General features: G+C 40.6%; 1 protein-coding gene across 1 annotated transcript in view; it reads left to right on the top strand.

The window, feature by feature from the left end:
• LOC146325665 (plexin-A1-like) overlaps window positions 1-21,422 on the top strand; it is a 401,996-nt gene extending 380,574 nt beyond the window's left edge. Inside the window, exons 26-33 of the mRNA XM_084721796.1 lie at window positions 82-241; window positions 2,007-2,110; window positions 2,207-2,303; window positions 6,194-6,384; window positions 11,168-11,337; window positions 12,120-12,332; window positions 16,820-16,970; window positions 20,387-21,422. Of these exons, the coding sequence (XP_084577922.1) occupies window positions 82-241; window positions 2,007-2,110; window positions 2,207-2,303; window positions 6,194-6,384; window positions 11,168-11,337; window positions 12,120-12,332; window positions 16,820-16,970; window positions 20,387-20,482 (1,182 nt within the window). The 3' untranslated portion in view covers window positions 20,483-21,422. The remainder of the gene's footprint in view (window positions 1-81; window positions 242-2,006; window positions 2,111-2,206; window positions 2,304-6,193; window positions 6,385-11,167; window positions 11,338-12,119; window positions 12,333-16,819; window positions 16,971-20,386) is intronic.
• Window positions 21,423-22,172: the final 750 nt, after the last annotated feature.

Below are 22,172 nucleotides of genomic sequence, written 5' to 3'. Positions count from 1 at the left end.
TCTGTGTCAGTGTCTCCGATTCAGCCTAATTTCTTTTGTCTGTTTCCATTTTCCCTTTGTTCCCACCTGTTTTTCTGCCAGACACTGCACTGTGTAAACCCGGAGAATGAGAACGCCCCCGAGGTGACGGTCAAGTGTCTGAACTGTGACACCATCACTCAGGTCAAAGAGAAGCTGCTCGACGCTGTGTACAAGGGCAGCCCCTATTCACAGAGGCCCAAGGCTTCTGATATGGACCTGGGTAAGACACACACGTCTGCATGTTCTAACTGTAGGAGACATGTCCTCAAGTGTAATTACAGTGAGCAAGACAGCTTAAAACTCCCTTACCATATTCAACTATTCATTCAAATTGAAGGTGGTCCATTTGTATGAACTGCTGGTTGACATTACTGAGGAAGTAAAAATTGCATTGTCTTTATTTTACTTATTTTTTTTTGTTCTAGAAGACCAAATCCTTTCTGTAACAAGTTCAGTGGCGTGTTAGTACAACAGCATATTAGTGCTATCTTAGGTTTAAAAATGTATGCATAGATCAAGGGGAATTTCAAAAAGAAACTCAGAATTTCCCAGATTAAAGTCTCAAGTATACAAGAAGAAAACCTGAATATTCTCTGAGATTAAAGCCACAGATTTCCAAAAAAAAACCCTGTTTTTTTTTTCTTTTTCTCTAAGATTAGAATATGAGAAATGTGCAAGAAAAAACTCAGAAGTTCTCTGAAATTATGGGCACAAATTTACAAAAAGAATTGAATAATCTCTGAGATTATAAATCATAAATTTTCAAGCAAAACAACTCCACATCGCTTCACTATGTTACACTGATCTAATCATGATTTGGATGAAGCGATAACTTTTGTGCATCAGGAACTACAACACAATGGACAGATGCAAGTTACATTTAGGAGCATTTCAAATGGGATTTGTGTTAAAGCAGGACACAATACATCAGATCATCAAATTAACTGATCCTCAAGTATTTTTTTATAGTAAGTATAATTTGATAATCCACTGTAGGTATACAAGACAAGCAGTGGTAGGTGTGGTGTTGAGGTAGATCCAACCTTGTAAAATGAAGTGAGGTGGTTCCTTTTTGTCATCAATTTGCTACTTTATAATCTCAGAGACTTTTTTCTCAAATTTTTTCTCAAAAATGTTTGTCTTCTCTTGCAAATTTACCACTTTAATTAGTTTTTTTCTCAGAACTTTTCCCCCTTCCTATGGCTCCTTATTTGGTTTGTTTTTTTAACCTACAGTGGCCCTAATACACCGTCATAAACAACTGAAGCTGCAGTGAATGCTAGTAGACAGGGAAAAGCATCATTTAATAGCATCATTAAACCTGCATTAATACATCAAAAACAGTGACTTTGGGTGCCATAAAGCCAAAACTATGAGCTGAAGTATGTCAAAACTCTGTAGAAGTGAGGGGAACAGCGGATCCGGCTGATAATTATTTTTGCTTTGTCACCATGAGCAGCCTTTTTCACATTCTACATAATCATTTGTTCCATTGTTAATCTAAAAGTATTGATCCGCACAGCTTTCAGAGACCACATATAATGTACTTAATCAAAAAAGTGGACAAGTAAATTGAGAAACACACTGAGAGCCCCTGCATGGAATAAAGAAATGACCTCAAAGAAAAAAAGATAATGTCTGCACACTTACTCCATGCCATGAAAAGTTTCATTGACAATGTTTCGGTCACTTGATGTGCATGTAATCCCTCTCCAAATGAAGAAATTCCCTGCAAATAAAGAAAATACAAGCTAATACAGGAACACGGCAAGTTGTGCTCAACTGAACACAGTTTACATTTTGATATTTACTGAGCAAAGATGGATTTTCCCACACCTATCAAGATAATGCCGCTTAGTTTGTGAAAAGTGAAAAGATTATCATTTAGAAACCACTGAAATGATGTCTGACCTGACTTCAAGATGTTTAAAGACCAAATGAAACACATATTCTTCACTCTAAACCTCCATTCCCTCTTCACGAAGAATGGCGTCAAGGTCGGATGGCCAGAATCATCCTGCAAGATGAAGACGTCACGACTAAGATCGACAACGACTGGAAAAGACTCAACACGCTGGCTCACTATCAGGTACACAAGCGCACGGAACGGGCACGAGCAAAAGTCAGCAGCTGAGCCGGGTTCATATGCTGAGCGTGTTTGATGTGTGTGTGTCTCGATCTGCAGGTAACAGATGGCTCAGTGATCGCCCTGGTGCCAAAGCAGAACTCTGCCTATAACATCTCCAACTCCTCCACCTTCACCAAGAGCCTCAGCAGATACGGTACAACTCCCATCCTCCTCCCGACTCGATCCTGTTTAAAACCTTCTCTCCAGCCGCCTCCCCTCCCCCACCACAACCTCCAACTCTTTCATTCGCTCTTTCTCTTTGTTTATCGCGGCCATGATTGCGCTCCATTGTTTTTTTCACCTCCCTCCGAGTGAATGGCAATCCTTTTTATCCATCGCTATCAGCCCAGGCCAAGGCCATTCCACGGCTATTTCCAAGCAGTCCATAAATGACAGGCATTAAAGTAGACGCCTGGATCCCCAGCTGACTGAGTGAGTGAGAGAGTGAGAGGACACCTGGCAGTCAGCGATAGACGGAGGCCCTGCATCAATATGGTTTACTTCACTGGAAAATTAAACTATGTAGAAGATAAATTGCTCTGTAGTGAAAAACTGAACCTGCTAATACAAAATGGGTAGTGACCCTCAGCTGTGCACGGCCGTTATCACTGCAACCGATCTGCTAGTGATTCACCGCAACCTAGACTTTCTCTGAAACTATCCATAAAAATAAAGGTTAGAACGTTTACAATCTTTTGTGTGTGTGAAATATGAAAGTAGATATGATACTTTTGAGTGGGCATCGTTTTGCTTCTACAGGAGTAGACAGAAAATGTAAGAAGAGAGAAGAGGAGTCATTTGGAATTATGTTGCACTTTGTGTGAAATAATTTAACCATGAGTTTTTTATCAGTTGAAAGCAGATTCTGAAACCAGTTGTGGTACCAGAAAATAGCAGGGGTGAGACCTCTGGTCTTTGCTCTTACCCAGGTGTAAAAAAAAAATGGTGGTCTTCAGCATATTCTGTTTTCATCACTATTTGACTCACGAGAGAGGTCAGGACAATGACAGCGTGAAAGGGTGATTATTTTCACCACCCCACGTAAGGACATGGACATTTAAAGTCCAGTGTGTCAGATTCAGTTGGACTTATTGGCAGAATGTTGCAAAAATGGAATATAAGAGAATGAGGGGTGCCAGTCCTCTTTTACAAAGGCAGCCATGTTGCACCTCAATTATGCGCTTGTCTTTCACGCTTTTCTTGACTGTCATGGCCACCGTAGGTTCTCATACATGCTTGGAAGGGGAGGGTGAGACCAGGTGTTTGCATTCTGCAAGCTCACTGCTAGGTGCAGAAAGTAATAGTAGTAGTAAAATCTAAAGTAGTTCAGAATAAATTCTATCGCATAAAGAAAGTAGTTCCTCCATCTATGGATTTTTTTTGAGTAACTGTGTCATGATTTTTGGAAAGAGACACTGGATTTGAATTTTTTAACTGCATGTGAGTGCCATTAAGTGCCATCATACTGGTGAGAAGCCAGACATAGACATTTCTACAGCCAATGTCTGCTAAATTCTGCACTTCTCGCCAGACAATCTATAAAACTGCTCTCTTGGGGGCAGCAGAAATAAGCCGACAATATGATGTTGACAGATTATCATCGGGAAATGTGTTATAGTAGCATCAGTTTGTTGCCTACTTATACATCCAACAGATTTGGAGCATCATTAGCATCCATTTGGAGTAATGTTTGTGGCCTCCCAACATCAAATATTCACTTTCATTTTTAGCCCTCATAATCTGGCTCTGTAGCTGAATTTTCCTCTGTGTTCACCGACTAGTTGCTATTTTTGTCAGTCTGCTGTTTGATTTGATTGAAAAGTGAAGCCAAAACATCTCAATCCGCCCCTTGTGGTTGGCTGCAGGTCATAAACTCTACCTCCCTCCATGTTAGCAGATCAGACATGGACCAAACTAAAAAATCAAAGTAATCAAATACATTTTTCCCAAAGATGGTTTAATTTTAGGTAGTTATCACATTGATGTATGTTCAAGTGTTAATGTTTCTTGACAGTCTGGTTTTAATGAGTTATTTGATGCTATAAACAGGGGTTTCACGTCATGTTTAACAGCTGATCCCTGCTCATGATTGAGCTGGCTTGCTATTAGGGCGGGACCTTGATATTGCACCACCAGGCCAAATGACATCACCAGCATGAGATGGTGGCACTCGTATCAAAGATATTTTAGTTTCATTTTTGTACAGTGAGAGGAAGTGAAGTGGTGCACATCTTTATTTATGTCAGTGGTCTGGACATGTAGTGTGCAGTTGATTTTTCGAGCAGATTTTTTAAACCAAAAAACTAAAGTTGCTCAGGAACCAAAGCAATGTGTTAATGGACTCAGAAAAGCTCTGTGGAACTGAAGACACCTGCAGAGTTAAGTAATAATTCTCTGTAGAATCAAATGACCACAAGTAATTATATGGTGATCAGTGTTAATTTTGAAATATTTATTATAGCCTGTCTAAGTCTTATTATCACAAGAAATACCTTAGACTTTAAAGTTTGGAGTCGTCTTTACTTTTATAAGAATGGAAGCCTCTGAATCAATACAAACACCTACACTGTATTGGATTAGTGAAGAGAAAAGGTAGTTGGAGAAAATTAAATTTCTGAAATCAAAGCTTTCCTTTTCATGAATCATCTCACCCTGTTAAAACACACAGCTGCAGCTATTTTGCTTCACAGCAAGGACATAAAAAAAAAAAAAAGAGTGTGTTTGTGTGTTCATATTTGCTTTATGGTTTAATTGCGAATATGTGGGTGTGTGCTTGTGTGTGCGTGCATGTGTGTGTGTGTGTGTAGGAGGACGCGTTTTTGAACACGGCTAAATGTTGGCCACCGGTGGCCGTGATGGGTTCGGAATCAAAGCCACTCAGCACCCTGCCGGCAAAAGCAACAGCAGCACTAGACACCACCCCACTCAGCCTCTTTCACTTCTCTATCCCGTGCTCTCCCATTACTCTCCATTTCACCCCTCTCTCTCCTGACCTTTTTGTCTCTCTGTCCATTTAGCCCACCCACCCCCTTTCCCTGTCATCTCTCCTCTCTGCTCCATCCTTTCACCAAACATAAAGGCATTGCAACATGCATCAGCAACCTTCTCTTTTGTCTCTCCACCTCTTCTATCCATCCCTCTTCCCCAGGAGTAAGAGCAACTCAGCAGATAGTCTTCTCCCCCTCTGTGCACCTCACTTCCCTGGTTGCTTTCCCCCTCCTCTCTATCCTAAAATGGAACAGTCATAGATATGCATCTCCTTGCTGCGCTCTAATCAACTTTGACACTCACGCCATGAATAATGAAACAGACATAGATGATAAAGAGAAGGAGGAGGGAGTGTGAGTCACAGTCTGTAAAAAAATAGAGAAAACTAAAGAAATACACTGGGTTATGGGTGATTATTGGTTTATTAGTTGACTTACCTGTCAAATAGTGAGAATTCACTGGTGACGGCCGCCCTCTGGTGCCCCCAGTGACCTCTTGGATGCCCCTTTGATAGATAAAACATGATAAAATACCTTCTAGGCTGCCCTTCCAGTGGACAAAACGTGATAAAGTATCCTCCGGGGTGTATATCTGGTGAACAAAAAGTGAGAAAGTGCCCTCTACGGTGCTCTTCCAGTGGATGAAACGTGATAAATTGTCCTCCAGAGTGCCCCTCCACTGCACAAAATGTGATAAAATGCCATTTAGAGTGAACCTCCAGTAGACAAAACATGAAATTACATTAAGTCCCTCAAGAGTGAGAGGCCCAATGCCCAGGACAACATGATAAAGTGACCTCAACGGTGCCATTTCAGCAGACATAACATGAAAACGTACGTCATTACTTTCTGGGCGCAGCTGGTTATTTTTTTCACCCCTGCCCTCAGACAACTGGGGCCTGCGCTGTGAGAATCTATGTGCTTTTTAGTTCTAACCTGCAAGAAGAAAAAGAATAATAGACTGGAGTAATTACTGGTTTCTTTTTTTGCTCACTGAATCACAAGGTGTCTAATGCAAGTTCTCTCAGATAATCCTGTTTTGTGTTTCCGTCTGTAGAGAGTATGCTGAGGACAGCCAGTAGTCCAGACAGCCTACGATCCCGAACTCCCATGATCACCCCCGACCTGGAGAGCGGAACCAAACTGTGGCATCTGGTGAAGAACCACGACCACTCGGACCAGAGGGAGGGCGACCGAGGCAGCAAGATGGTCTCGGAGATCTACCTGACCAGGCTGCTAGCTACAAAAGTAAGACACAGAAGGGGTAAACTGCACATCAGTGTTTTAAAAGTTGATTCCATTGAGGGTGAGAAAAACCTCTTCAGCACTTAGAATCATTGGGGGACAGTAAAACTCACCACTGAAACTCAGACTAATGGAATCTTTTCAGGATTGTAAGCTCTTTAAAGCAGAGTGATCCACCTCACCTCATTAATGGTAGAGGGAACTACTAAGACAGAGAGTATACAGGTCATTGAGGAGTCTTTAAAATGTATTAAAACACATCATCAAATTTGAAGCATTCCTAAATCAGGCAATGTATATACATTTTACTTTAACAGACAGACACTTTTGTCCAAAGTGGCATACAAATGAGGTACAATCCAAGCCACAGTAGGTCAAGGAAAGGCCGAGTGCCGCAACATTTGGTTCCAGATTCCACCTGACAGAGCTGCTACAAGGTAGCAGGTACATGAAATAACAAATAATATATATAGCAAATATGTATCCAAGAAAGGTTGAAATTGAGGGGAACTGGACTTGGTTGAAGAGCCTTAGAAATGTTTCACCTTTCATTCGAATATGGAAAAGCACAAATAATGTGATGGGAACAAATATTTCTTCCATCCAAACCTGCTCATTATTAATCAGGAAAACATCATCTATAAAATGTAAAGCAGTAACATTCACCATACTACTTTTCACTTTTATTTAAGTACATTTTTCCACAAGTATTTCATTTTAATGTGATAATATTGTTCCAATATGTTATAATATTAACATATATGATTATAACTGCAATTTAATTTTTTCCCTTCATTTATCTTTACTGTACTGTGAGTTATTTCATAATTAATTATACGCCAGTGTTTTTTAGGAAGTGTATTGCCAATGAAAAGCAAACTGCAACATCTGATAATCACAAAATAAAACATTTGCCTGATTTAACATGACTTCTGGTATAAGCCACTCCCACTTCTGGTCTTCTATATAAATACAGATACAGAAACAGAGACTAACATTTACCATTTATTATATATTGTATTGTATGTATTGTGTATAACAGGACTTTTTGCTTTGGCAACATGTTTGATCTAAAAAGTCATGCTAATAAAGCTGATTAAATTGAAATTGAAACTAGATAACAGACATAATTTTGTTGGTTGAACAGATACAGATACAAATAATGGCATCTTCTTCAGTTCTAAGTCCCTAGTTGGGAGTTTCAGGTTTACAGTATAAGCTCTGTGCGATCATTACCAAAGTTACGTTTTGGTTTGTTAGTACTCCCGGCTGTTGTTACGTTGTTAGAGTCGTTGGAGTCTCCTGAGGCCAAGTGTAACAACAGTCGTTAGAGTTATACACATGAGGCCAAGTGTGAATGGTTGTTGAGCCTCCTGGGAAGGGATGAAAGGACAGCAGCATATAGCAAATGAGATTTTTTTTCTTGAGAGAGAAAGAGAGAATAATAAAAAGAGAGAGAGAGTGTTATGTATGTTAGGCGAGTAGGTACTCTCAGAAGAGTACCCTCGAATTGAGTTTTGCAACTTGCTCTATCATCAGGGGAGCACACAGCAGAAGAGCTTGGATTGAGATTTCCTGCCTCCTAGTGAGGGTAGGACTGGTCATGGTGCATTTGCAGATTGTGGTGAATAAGGGAGTTCAGGTAGGTGGGTGTCGTGCCAAGTGGCCACTCCGTAGACAAGCATTAGTGACTTGAACCTACAGTGAACATCAAGAGAGATCCAGTAGAGGGCAATGAAAAGTAGAGTGGCACAAGCTTTTTTGGCTGGTTGAAGAGTTGACATACTGCTGCATTTTTGACAATGTGCAGAGGTTTTACCAACTGGCAGCTCTGCCAGATGGACGTTACAGTAGTCAAAGCATGAGGGGCACGATTAGGGCTGGGCATCGACCAAAATAACCCTGTACCATATAGTCAAACAATACACGAATTCAATCCTTTTCATACCTAAGTAGGAAGAAATGACTATTTGTAAGGTTTTGCTTGCAGACAATCACCACAAGTGTTCTTTGATTTAATGCAATATGTGATTGGTCTTCTATAACAGCAGCTACAACCCATACAGTCTATTCTGTGGTGAGGTTGAGTGCGATGTATTTGATGGAATTGGCAGTTCAGCATGCCAAAGTGCCACCAAAATGTTTGAAAGTATGGCTGTAATACACGCCTGTGGTGTCTGATAAAAATAAATGTATAAAATGTGGAAGGATTACTTCAAATATGCTTCCATTCATGAGCTGGGTAAATGACGTAGAAAAAAAACCCCCAAAAGATCAAATGGTGTTCTTAATTTATATCAATTTGTATCCGTTTAAGAGTTGTGGTATTGGCACTGGTGTCACAAAGTTTTAAACAATTACATGACAGATGCAACATGCTTAGTGAAAAGTAGTTTGTCAGGAATCACGATGCTCAGATTTGAGATCCACATTGAGACAGTGAGGACGTCTGACTACAAGGGCAGATAGAGCTGGATGTAAACAGCATAGTAATGGTAAGAAAACTCATGTGGACCGAACACTGATCCTTGTGGTACCTCGCTGAAATGAAAGTGAAGCTTGGACTCTTCCCATTCCCATGCTGAATGGCTGCCCTATCACTAACAGCAGTGCAGTTTGAGTGAAATGACCTAGACTCTTGAAATCATTAGGGCTAGACACTATTAGACACCTCAAATTTCACTCAGGAGCTGCACCTCACCATCATCCCCGGGAGTGTTGCACCACAGACCTTACTTCTTGTAACACATCCTCCAAGACTGATGGAGGTAAATTTGACAGCAGGGAAAATGGCAACATTACCAAAGCGATGTACAGGACTGTGACTTTGGATATGATGAAGACACAGCGGGTTCAGGCGAGGACAGGAGGCATTAAGTCATACAGGAGTGAGTTTGTACCTTGGCAAGTTAATTAGTAAGTCTACATCCTCCATTGTGTTAATAAGTCCACTTTCCTGAAACTTGAAGTTCAAATAAATTAACAAAATATTCAGTGTTGGTGCTGTTTGGCTTGCTTCATACCCTGAAAAATACGTTTAAATCATGATATCTAAACGATAATTAATATCATAAACATCAAGCACCTAATCAACCAATGGCTTTAACCAATGACTGCTAGTCGACTAGGAAAATGTTAGTCTGGGGAAGCTATAGAAATCAAACCAGGAAATTGGAGACTTGGGCAAAAGCTCCACACTCTACAGCTTTGGATAGGAAAGGTAGCAAGGCTGGCCTGTAGTTTTATAAACCTGAAATGAGTGTAGAGTTGAATTCTTTAGGAGTGGAGTAATCTGAACTGCCTTAGCTGGGTATCCACAGCCAGTGAAGTATTTATTCTGTGCATGACTACAGGAATGTTGTGGGTGAGATGGCTTGAAAGAAAGTATAATATTAGAGTGCACAGTATAGTCTTTACTGGTGATAAAACTTGATAATTTTTTAGATTTGTCAAACCAACACTATTTGGCTACCAATGTGAGAAAGGACCCAGGACTGACAGTGGGATAAACAGACCCATAACTATTCCCTCCATCCTGGAATCTTGCATCCTGAGCCAATGTAGCTGTCTTTCCTTTCGTCCTTCAGTGTCTCTCAGTTTACCGTCTCTTTCTTAATTGTAAAAGAGGAGGGAGATATAGCAATGGGCAGCAGTTACAAGAGGGCCAGCTTTTCAATTTCCACTGGTAATAAGAAAAAGCAGATTAATAAACGGAGGACTTGAGGTGCAGAGAGCACGGAGGCCGATACAGGAGGTGTCAGGAGACGGGTAATTTGTTGAGGGATTGAAGATTTGTCCACACGCGATGTAAAAAAAAAAAAAAAAAAAAAAAAAGAGAGAGAGGCAAATGCAATTGAGAAGCTCATCTTGTCCTTGTCTCTCCACGGCTGTCTTCCTGTGTCTGTCTGCCCGGGCATCTTGTCTATGCAGATCTCAGTACTTTGATCCGCGACTGGGACAGGATTCATTCCTGTTCCATTTCGCAACGGCTGACTAAATACAATCCCTAAACATTTCCGTGGTAATAGATTCTGCCAGATGGAGAAGTCTGGGAAACAAATGTGTTGTTAGGGAAATTCATTTAGCTACATTTGATGTAATTATGTTGAAGCATTGTCATTGGAGGAGAGCACCATCCAAATCCAGGAGCCGGGGTTCCTGTTTGTGATTCTGTCACAGTCACAGAGCCAGAGTTATCACTGTGATTCCCACCGGGGCCATTCATACTAAAAACGTACACACTTACAGCCCATTCCAGTGCTGTGGATACAAGTGGGAGGAAATGATGCACAACACAGTATGTTTGTTCGTTCTCTACCTTCTCTTCGAAATTGTCTCCTTCTCTTCTAATTAACATGTCGATTTTAAACGAAAGTATATACCTCCTACTTTTTGGACTGAGATTGAGTTTGTTTGAGGTGGTCTTTGGATACAGACACGTGTGCACAAAAATTACAAAAAAAACTCCAAGGCACTTTTCTTTTGAAATGATGATGTCGTGGCATAGTCACGTTGGACCTCCCTGAACTCTCCAGAGGCATTTTAAACCACTACTGTATGGATGGAAACTATCAGTTGTTCTCATCCAACCAACCAGCACTGATCACCAAAACAAATGTACATCCACAAAATAAAGCAAATAGATCAAAACAACACTGAAATCAATTCTATATTAAAATTATTTAAATTTACAGTTAAAAGAAGTAAAAAAAAAAAAAAAAAATACAATGAAAGTTGTCCTTAAAAAGTTCTGTTCTTTTCTGTCTGTCCTCATCCCTCTATTCAGGGTACGTTACAGAAGTTTGTGGACGACCTGTTTGAGACCATCTTCAGCACGGCCCACAGAGGAAGCGCACTACCACTGGCCATCAAGTACATGTTCGACTTCCTGGACGAGCAGGCCGACAAACACTCCATCACAGACTATGATGTCCGACATACCTGGAAGAGCAACTGGTACGTGAGGGACTAGCTACGGAAAAAATGTATTACAGTATCATGGGAACTGAAAACAGTGTTCCAAGATGGCACTCAATTCAGAAAATTTCACCTCCAGCACATAAAGATCTGCCAGGCTGACTGCCTACGTATATGAATAATACAAGAATAATAATGTTGATAGATATTTGATGGCTTCTAAAGTCATCTCTAAGTCTTTTTTGACCAAAAACGGCAGAAAAACATTGCCTGGTTCCAGTTCTCAAATGTGAAGATTTAAAAACAATTTATTGACATCACCTAAGGGTTCAGGTAATACTGACAGCATTGTGCACTATTTTCTGACATATTATTGACTGAACAAATAGTGAATTGTTCAAGAAAATACCCTACAGATTAATCAAACCTACTTAAACTTATTTTTTTGCAGCACTGAATTGGACCTAATAGTTCAAAGTGTGATCATTCAAAGAGTAAAATACCTGTCAAAGTGTATTTGAACAGTTCTGTGAGTGAGTGTGTTATGTAACAGGACATAATGTTAATGATAATCTCATAAACCCTGTCTGCAAATGTCAATAATATGTAAATATCTTTGTGAGAGCCAAAGCCATTAAATCAATAAATCCAGGTCTGCAAAATGCACAAAAAATGAAAATAGTTGCTGTGTCGGATGTTTAGCCATAATTTAGAGGATGATTTAATAACATCTTCAGACTGGTATTGCAATATTTTGCAAGGACAGGACATTGCCATGTTATATTTAATGATATATGGTTCGCATGTTTCTCTCTCTCCAGTCTTCCTCTGCGGTTCTGGGTGAACGTCATCAAGAACCCCCAGTTTGTGTTTGACATCCACAAGAACAGCATCACGGACGCCTGCCTGTCCGTGGTGGCTCAGACCTTCATGGACTCCTGTTCTACATCGGAACACAAACTAGGAAAAGACTCACCTTCAAATAAGCTTCTCTACGCTAAAGACATCCCCAACTACAAGAACTGGGTAGAGAGGTAAGTCAAAGTGGAACAGAGACAAACTGACCTTGTTCCCAAACTGGCGGCTCCGACCTCCGCTATGGGACATGCAAGGGCTTCCTGATGTTAGAAAATGTTTTAAAAATATACAGTATATATAGTTGTCCTTTATCTTAGCATTTTATTCACTTCCTGTGAAATCATCTGAATGAAATTGTCATTTTTAAAGTTTATATTATGATTTAAGGTATAAAGTTATATAATCTCAGAAGATAAGAGCCTGAACAGAGCCTGTATTCACAGAGCCTTTACTTTCTGCTAAACATCCTCATCCTGCATTAGAAAACTACACAGTTAAAACAACCAAAGAGCTGATAGAACTTTGGCCAAGCCTCAGGGAGAAGAAAACACTGAAATTAACAAAAAAGAATCCTATTAAGTATGTATGAATGGTAAAAATTAAAACAGTACATAATACAAAGAATTCTATTAAAAAGTTCCCCCAAAAATTGTTTGTTTTACACAAACTTCCTGTTGTTTTTGTGTTCACAATTTGGGTTAATCTTAGAGTATAACAGTTGTTCTGTACTGTTGTTGTTAAGCATTAAATTATATTATTTAATATCTATGAAATATGTCAGTTTACTCACTGATTAAAAAGGAGACACTTTGGTTCTTATCAGTAGTCAGTGTCTTTACCTACAGCAAATGTCAGTCAGCATGCACTCAGTTTAGAGAAGCAGATATTGGCACCAGCAGGGAAGCTAAGCAAAGAACTGCAGTGGACAGGGTCAGCAACAGAAAATATTTTAGCCACTTAAAAAATGTCCGCCTAAAAAAATCAATATCAGATTAATGTAGGCTATATTTTGAATGTGTTCAGCACTTTACCTTGCCATCAGACAGCCTTTTCAGACAGGAAACCACTGCTATGTAAGCCAACTATTGCGCTCTCCAAACCAACCAAAATCCACTGACAAAATCAGTCATTTTACTTGGCAAAAACACAGGAGTTGCTGCTAGACTGCTGCCTCGATCTGTTAGTTTGTTGGTGTTATTGTGTGACTTCAGTGAATCCGAACTAACCTTCTAAAACACAAAAGTCACAAAAAAATAAAAGATTGAGGCAGCAGTAGACCAGCAACTTCCATCTTCTGCTAGGTAAAATGACTCATTTTGCCAATGGAGTTTGGTTGGTTTGGCAAGAGTCATAACTGGTTCTATAACAGCAGTTTCCCATCATAAAAGACTGTCCAATGGCAGAGTAAAGCAGTGAAAATATTCTAAATATAGCATATACTTAAACTGATTTTGATGTTTTAGATGCACCTTTTTTAAGTGGCTAAAATCACTTTTGTCGTTGACCCTGTCCATAACAGTGCATTGTTCAGCTTGTCTCCTGATACTTTTCTCTGCCTCTTCAAACTGGGGTGTGCTGACCGCCATCTGCTGTATTTCGTAATACAATGACTTTAAAAACATTCCAACTATCCCTTTAAGGAAAAAGGTTGGAAACCAGTGCACTATATTAAAGAAGAAAAAAAGCATGTCCACATTTGACCCAGCATTTGAAGCATTTGACTGAATCAGAGTACAGAGTTGGATTAAATTAGTGCAAATAAATCATGTATGATAATTGCAGCAACCCTCCTCCAGGCCTATAAAAATGAAATACAGTGTACATATTGTGTAGAAAGTATTGGCTGATACCAGTTCTGCCTGTGACATTTTAAACTTGTTGTGTGAGTTCGGGTCCAAGACAAAAATTCCCTTTGATTTCCAAATCCACTTCAGCTGTAAAGAAGCGAGTGATGTAAGAAAACACACAGGTGAAAGACGGATTTGTGCGCCGTCTCCCTGCAAACGCAGACTCCCTGAAAAATGTCCTCTGGTTCACCCTTCATCTTTTATTCAGCTCCAGAATGTTTAACTAAACTCGAGATAAGTTATGCTCCACCGACGCTCGCTGCAGCCGTTGTTTCCACTTTTGGGGAAGAGTCCAACAGTCTCTGAGTATCTTTGTTTGGCAGCGTGCACTGCGGCTCCTCCCACAGCATGTACTGATGTTGTGTGAGATGATGAAAGAGTCGAGATTTTTTTTTTTTTACCCAGATTGCCAAGATACCATGATTACAGGAGAGAGAGGGTAATTAAACAATGTATAAAACAAAATCACTTCACTGAACCACTGTTTGTTAGTTAAAAAGTAAATTATCTCCTCTCTTCTGCTGCTGCAGCACTGAGGAGCTGAAACAAAAGAGCAGACAGTACAAGGTCCATTTCTTTATTCAGAGCTACATGCTTGAATGTGCTACAGTAAGTCCTGAGGCTTGCAGAGAGTATTTGGAGGCAGTGTGAGATAAGGATTTATAGGTGATGGTTAATTGGGTGCAGTTAAACCTTGTTTCTATTATGCCTCCTAACCCACACTCAGCCCCAGCATGCCCTGCTGCAGTAAACCTTGAGATGGTTGAGATATGGATTCTGCAAGCAGGTCGCGGTGCAGCTCAATATTGGGATATATTCTTAATATACTGCATTGTTCGCTCGTGTGTTTTCTGCCTGCCTCTTATTGTCAATGGGCTTTTTGTTCCTCGGATGCAGCCAGCAACGCTGCGTCGATAATGTGAAGGTTGTTGCTGTTCCAACAGGACGGACCTCAAAAAGTGGAAGTTTGTTTTAAAGGTTCTCCCTAGCATTATTAATATTTTCTTTTTGACCTTCCCCTTGACGTAAGAAATAACTGCAATATTCTCAGACAAAATCTCAAAACATGTCAATATATCTATTTGTGAGTCAAGATCTGCTAAATGAATGGCTTTTGCAGTCAGTGAATGAAGCTCTGATGCTGCTGATGGACCTGAACGTGGATGTAACAGGGGTTGATTTCATACCAATAACAGCCTCACGCCCGATGTAAACAGAATGAAAATCAAAGTCTATATACCCTAGTGCCAGAGCATGCATAACAGACCACTTTATTGTGATAGCGGCCCTTCCTCACTGGAAGCAATGCGAACAAGTGAGCATGCAATCAGCTGATTGCTTCAGTTATGTTGAGAGGATGTCCTAAAATGCTCTGTGCAGCAGTGAACGGGCTGAGTAACATGTGGCTTGTTTGAAAAAAACACACCTACCCTGGTTCTGTTTTAGCAAAGTTGTGCACACTTGCATCTGGTCAAAAACAATGCTGACATCCTTGTTTCTACTTCCCCTCATCAAAGCAGTCAGCAGGGAGGATGAGAGACTTAACAAGGTTGAGAAGAGGCATGTTTTATATGACCTACAGCGGCCTTTTCATGGGAATGTCCCCAGAAAGGATGAGCTTTTGAAGGAAAGTAGGGAGCTGTTGGGAGTTATAATTAGGTAAACTGTCCTCCAACGATATAGAAACAAGACTGACTTGAGAAAATTAAATTACTTATGAATAAAGAGACCTTTAACTTACTCATCTGCAGAGGGAGAAATCACAGGCTGCGCTGCTTCAACATTGCTCTTTTTATATCTGGAAGATTATGAGTGCAGTAATGCAGTGGAACTAGAATCAGTGTGTGTGTAGGTATCTGTGATTCATGCAAGCAGGGCCCAGGGGTGGAAGTAACTAATTACAAATACTCAAATTACTGTAATTAAATGTTTTATTGGGGGGTACTTATACTTTTGTGAGGAGATTTTCAAGTCTGTACTTTCATTCATACTTAAGTATGCATTACAAGATGTAATCTACTTAGTTACTTTTAAAATCACAGTTGAGTGCTAAGTAGAATTTGAATTAATATTCACAACTTTCATCTGCATTTTAGTAGCCAATGAGGTGATCTGATCGAAAACGGGCCAATGAAAACAAAGACATACAAACAAAACAAAAATGCTGCAGGAGCGCACAACAACTGTTATTGGAACATCTGTAGGTGTAACAGTTCAGTTTGTATGTTGGTATGTTCGGTACTGTACTGAACCATAACCCTAAAACCGAGGTGTTGTAAGGTCATGGGTCACTACGTTTTTCGGTACAGCAGGAACAACGAAAACATGTAGAAAATACACAGACATGGGAGGACACTTGTAGTTTCAGTCTCAGTTTCAGAGTCTATGGTCAGAACTGTGCCCATACCAACTGTCTGTTCTTCATTTCAATGGTCTGTTAACAGACCTTAGAATGCTGTAATTGACCAATCAGAATCGAGTATTTAACAAAGCCATATAATAATAAATTTTAACATTGGTAGGACTTGGAGAGCTCAGTGTTTTTTGACATGCTACGCAATGTAGAAAGTTTGAGAAACACTAGATGATGAATAAACCAGTCCACATGTCCGTTTGTCCTGTCAAAGTGTCCTTGAGCACTATACTGAAACATCAGCTAAATATTGAACATAGAACTGGATCAATCCCCCAGTGAGAAGGCTGGTCACCAGCTGCCACTGTTTTCATTCAGAATATTTAACAACCAGTAAGTCCAGCGAGTAAAAGTTTTGAATGGAATACAAGTATGTGAAAACTCTCCCCGACTTCTCCTCCAGGTATTACTCGGATATCTCCCGTATGCCGGCCATCAGCGATCAGGACATGAGTGCCTACCTAGCAGAGCAGTCCCGCCTGCACCTCAGCCAGTTCAACAGCATGTCTGCGCTGCACGAGATCTACTCTTACATCACCAAATACAAAGACGAGGTGAGCATGTGGAGTAGAATCGAATGGACAGGACAAGAGTGTTGTAATTACTGCGTAGCAGGGTGTGCTGTGTCATTTCCCTCTTTACTTGTTTTGACTAATACCATGAGGTCATTTTAATTCAATTACACTGATAACCAGTCCACATCGGTACAGGCTTGAAGGTATTATCACCATTAGGATGCACATTAAGGCATGAGCTTAACACATTATGAAGCTAATGGAGCTTCATTAAATTTATGTGATTTTTCCCAAAGACTTGCATGTACAGTATTTTGTTCAAACCAGGGGAGAGTGTGTGTATGTGTGTGTGTGTGTGTGTGTGTGTGTGTGTGTGTGTGTGTGTGTGTGTGTGTGTGTGTGTGTGTGTGTGTGTGTGTACATGTTTCACTCTCTTTTCTGTGTGCTGAATATGAAGCTACAGCCAGCAGAGTCATGTTGGAGGAAATGAATATGAGCAATACAAACAACTGTAACTGTAAGAAGATGTAGGTCAATTTCATGAAAAACTTATTCAAAATAATGAGATGATATCTTAAAATAATAAGAAACTTTCTAAAAAATATTTTTCTAAGAAAGTTTCTCTTTATTTTGAGATACCAAGGGCCCTGTCTTCTCTCTGGTGTCACTGCTATTTTCTAACAGATGCAGTTGTCATTTTCTCGCCCAGCACCCATGTTGTGTAGCAGATGATTTGTGCTTGTGCCCATCTGTGTGTCCACGGGTGTGTTGGTCTTAAAATGAAGTGTGGTCTGGCACTTTGCTGGCACACTGCTATCTTGAGGCAGCAGAAAGCAATTACACTATTGACCAACAAAACCCTGGTCTAAAGTCAATAGCTCACTATTTTCACGCTCTTTAAGGAACATGTTATTGTATTAAATATTGTATATGTGCCTACAAAGTCAGGTTCACAACAGGCAAACACTCCGCTTTGAGAGCACTGCAGTTAATCCACCCGTCATCAACATTAACATTCTAGTGGATGGGCTGCATGTGGGTAAAATAGGGTGAGAAAGCTGTAACTTCATAACTGTTTGAATCCTACAGGAGTAGTCAGTCTCTGATAATTAATGTCCTGTGTCCTTCTACACATCCAAAAGGTCTCACACTCACACAGTCACAGTTCATACACTGAAACTGGGTGAGTAAACTCCACAAACTGAGTCAGGCAGCTGTATAAATCCTGACCTGTCTCAAAAAATCTTTCCTCTGTTTCCTCTGAGGAGTTTAATCTGTCCTGTCAATTATAGAACTACACTTTTCTGTTTTGCTGCTCAAATATTAACAGTATTTGCAGCAGTGACATTACTGTGTGCATGGAAACGACTGAAAGCAGCCCCTCTGATCATGTAATTATCTTTAAAATTATTTTGAGCAGCGTGAGCTTTGGAACAAATGTTTTGCAAATGCAAAGTCCAATGTTTTCATGCGCACTGTAATGTCAAAACAGTCATGCTGCTGTATCTCGTGAGTAAATGCACACAGAGAGACATTCTTTTCTATTTCACCCATCTTCAACCGGTCAGCTATTAATCAGAATGTCAGTTTTCATGAGCTGGTCTATCCAACCTGTGGGTGTAACACTGCTATTTAAATAGTAACACACCAGAGGAAGGCACACCTGGCTCTTAAAGGGACTGGCAGATGAAACTGGTTGGTTTAATTTACATTATGCCCGAAACACACCTATGATTAATGAAGATACAAGCTAATACAAGATACAAGATAATGAAATACAACCTCTTTGCACTATGCACTATCCTTGGAGCCCAGATTATGCACAGCTTAAATAGCAGTGAAGTTGGACACACCCTAAATGCACTTATTTCAACCAAGTTTCTCATTTTATTGAGTCACGGGATTTTTTTTTTTTCCTATCACATTGGTGGAACTGAGCTTCCAGAGAGAAGTACTGACACTTTTTTTTTAACACAACAAGATGTAACATGTTAATTAGTGAGCTTGGTTAATATCCTTTGTCCTCTCCATCCCACTTTTTCTGCTCCCATAAATCACTGTAGCTCATTTGCTCTTCCGGTCCCTGATGGACAACCACATGTCCTCATCAACCTCTGCTTTCCCCAACTTCATCATGCTTTTATGTGGTGAAAGACAAGTCGTCTCATCCTCCTCCCCTCCCCCTTCTTCCTCCTCTCCATCCCTCCATCGCAGCAGTATTACAGTAGTTATGCTGGCTGCTTGCAGCTGGCTCCATTCAAACCAACTGCTCCCCTTCATTACAGCCTATTATCCAGATGTAGGCAGCTGCACGGTCTCCATCGCCTCTAACACATGCCCTGACCTTAAGCGCACACAAAAACATGCGCAGGCGTAAAATGTACACGGATGTGCTCATCAAACTCATATACACATGCTAATGCACGCATTAACCACAAAGACAAATGCGCACATAAATACAGAGTCTGTTTGCACTGTACTGTATCAGCTCCACCCTCCCTTGTTCATGTCACAGTTAATAAGACACCAACACATGCGCTCATATACACACTTCCAGCGGTCATTAACATGCCATTATAGACATCCCACTGGCCCTCACATCTGCCCCGCCAACCCTGTCCGTGTTGTCAGCATCAGTTTAAAATGTAATCACTAACAAGGAAACTGAAATGAGCAGCAGAACGCTGAGCTGAGCACCAACGCATTTAGTAATAAAAGCGCCCAGCGTGCTTGGCCTCGTGCTGGAGATCATGTGTCAAAGTCAAGGCCTGGAAAGAGGAATCCAGCCCAGCACCTCATTTTATGGAGCTTGCAAAGGATATAATTTGTGCATTTATGGATGCATCACACTTATGCTATCTGTGCACTGCTAGCTGATAAATTTCAGTATGCTATAGCTAGGACTGAGTGTTGCAACTTGAATACATTAATGGCACCAACCGAGTTGCTTCAAAACAATTAAGTATCAAAAAATTCTTCATCATTTGGTTACATACCTAAGGAGTTTGACAGTTATTTATATTTTTATCCAGTCCAGTACTGCACAAATCTTCCATCAGTTTCTTTCTTTTAGTCCAATTATCAGGTTGAGTAAAGTGCTCAAACTAAAAACTTTGTCCAACTAATCTCAGGTCCTTGAACAGCTTCCATACATAATATATAATGTCATTTAGTTCTGCAGAAGTTTTGGGATTGTGAACACCAACCTTTTTTCAGGAGGCTCACATTTCAAAAGGTTGAGAACCACTGACTTAAACCAAAAATAATTGAATGCAGGGGCAATTTCATAATATGATAAAAAGCAGAAACATTTATAGAGGCTCGTATTACATTTCCAACCATAATGCTGATGTGGTTGTGGGTGAGACTGAGTTTGACACCCCTGTGCTCTCGGATTGAAAGGACTGATTGCGCTGTGATGATGTGGTGTAACCTTCCTCCATATTTGTGTCCAGATCCTGTCCGCATTACAGAAGGACGAACAGTCGCGCAGACAGCGGCTCCGCGGCAAGCTGGAGCAGGTCATCGACACCATGGCCCTGGCTAGCTGAGGACCGGCCGACCACGCGCCCCGGCTAGCGGAGAACTGGCCAACCAACACGCCTTCCCTGACAAACCTTTTGTGACATTTTGACCCTCGACGTTTGAAGTCTGTCGTTTATCACCCTCACAAACAACAACGAGCAGCAGCGGAAAAAAAAAAAAAAAGAGACTGCGAGGACACAAGCACCCAGCAGCAGCAGCACACTGGAGAGTTTGGAACTGTAAGGCCCCGCCGGCCGGGTTGGCTTTTCTTTTTTTCTCTCTCTCTCTCTGAGCCACCAACCCAGTCCTGAACAACCAAATCAAGCGCACCCTCAGCCTCAGACGATATGGACCTCAGCTCAGGAGAGCGTTTATTCTCATCAAGGCCCTCATCACATCTCTAGAGTCCTACAGGAGAAGCAGTTGGGTACTTTGGCCACAATCAGGACCAGTACACGCACAGTGGTGACCAAAAACTAATCTAGCTGGACAAACAGCTGAAATGCTACTGCTAGCTAGTAGCTTTCCACAGCCAAGGCTGCGGTTCACACCGTGAGCCAATAAAAACCCAGAATATATTATTGCGATACTTGATCCCTGTAAGGAATTTCTCTTTTCAGAGGTCAGGGACAGCCACAGAGCGGCAGCCATGTTGCAGTGTGTTGCTCAAAGACACTTCAGCAGGGTGGATGCTTGGCAACACGCAGGCTGCTGCTGCCACAGGAGGAGGACTTTGCAGGGAAACTCTTCCTCCAGTACTGACTCTCTAACAACAAGAACTCCACTGTAGTCTAACAAAGGACATTTTCAGTTTCATAACTCTGCATTTGATTTCTTATTGCATTTGGTTTCACCCCCCCCCATCCAAACTGCCTACTCTCCGCAGTGCTGTGCCACTTGTGTTACTGCTGAATTTGCACAACAAAGCTAAATCAAAAGAGAGAAGAGGATATATGAAAATATATATATATATAGATATATAAATACAAACCTTTTGTTTTTAAAACAAATGAAAAGCTGAAAAAAAATGTTTTCCATTGTAATGTACAAAAGATAAGTTTGAGAAGAGGATTTGATATTTCCGAGATGAAAACTTATGAAAACACGAGGAAAAAGTCGTCCTGTGCCATGTTTTACTTTGAATGTTGTTTAGTGCAAAGAGACTCCTTTTCGTTAGATGAAATGTGCTATGATGAAAATGTTGTCATACTTAGTGACCGAAAGTGAGAGTTTAAAAATAGGTAAATGGCAAAAATATATCTATATATTACAGACACTTTCTATATTTCACGAGGGCTGATGTGTGCCGCACATTTGGCCCAGAAAGGTAGTTAAAAAGACAGATGATGTCTGGAAGTCTCCCGTGAGCCAACCGACCTACAGTGCTTTTGTGTTTGTTTTAGAGAAACCAAATACATCGAGGCGTGGTCAGCTGATTTAGATGAGGCAAAAAGTCTTCTGTGTGGAGGCCAGCCTCATGCTGTGGTAGCAGACAACTATTAGAGGCACTAGGCAGTCGTTTCAGTTGAACCCCGGCACATCGTGCTCTACGACTCTCTTGATCTTGTTTTCTAGACTTCCCCTCTTGTCTGTGCCATCCAAAATGAAGGCCAGCTTTGGTGTGCAGAAGAAAACAGTATTGTTTTAATTTTTTTTTTTTTCTTTGGCTTGTTTTCTAGTCCGCAGTAAAGGTGGTAAAGCTAAAAGGATAAATTT

Source organism: Lutjanus erythropterus, chromosome 6 (genome assembly GCF_056507025.1).
Source record: "Lutjanus erythropterus isolate fLutEry1 chromosome 6, fLutEry1.hap2, whole genome shotgun sequence".
NCBI classification, from domain to species: Eukaryota; Metazoa; Chordata; class Actinopteri; order Lutjaniformes; family Lutjanidae; genus Lutjanus; species Lutjanus erythropterus.
Note: the sequence above shows the minus strand (reverse complement) of the source record. Positions and strands in the feature narration are given on the sequence as shown.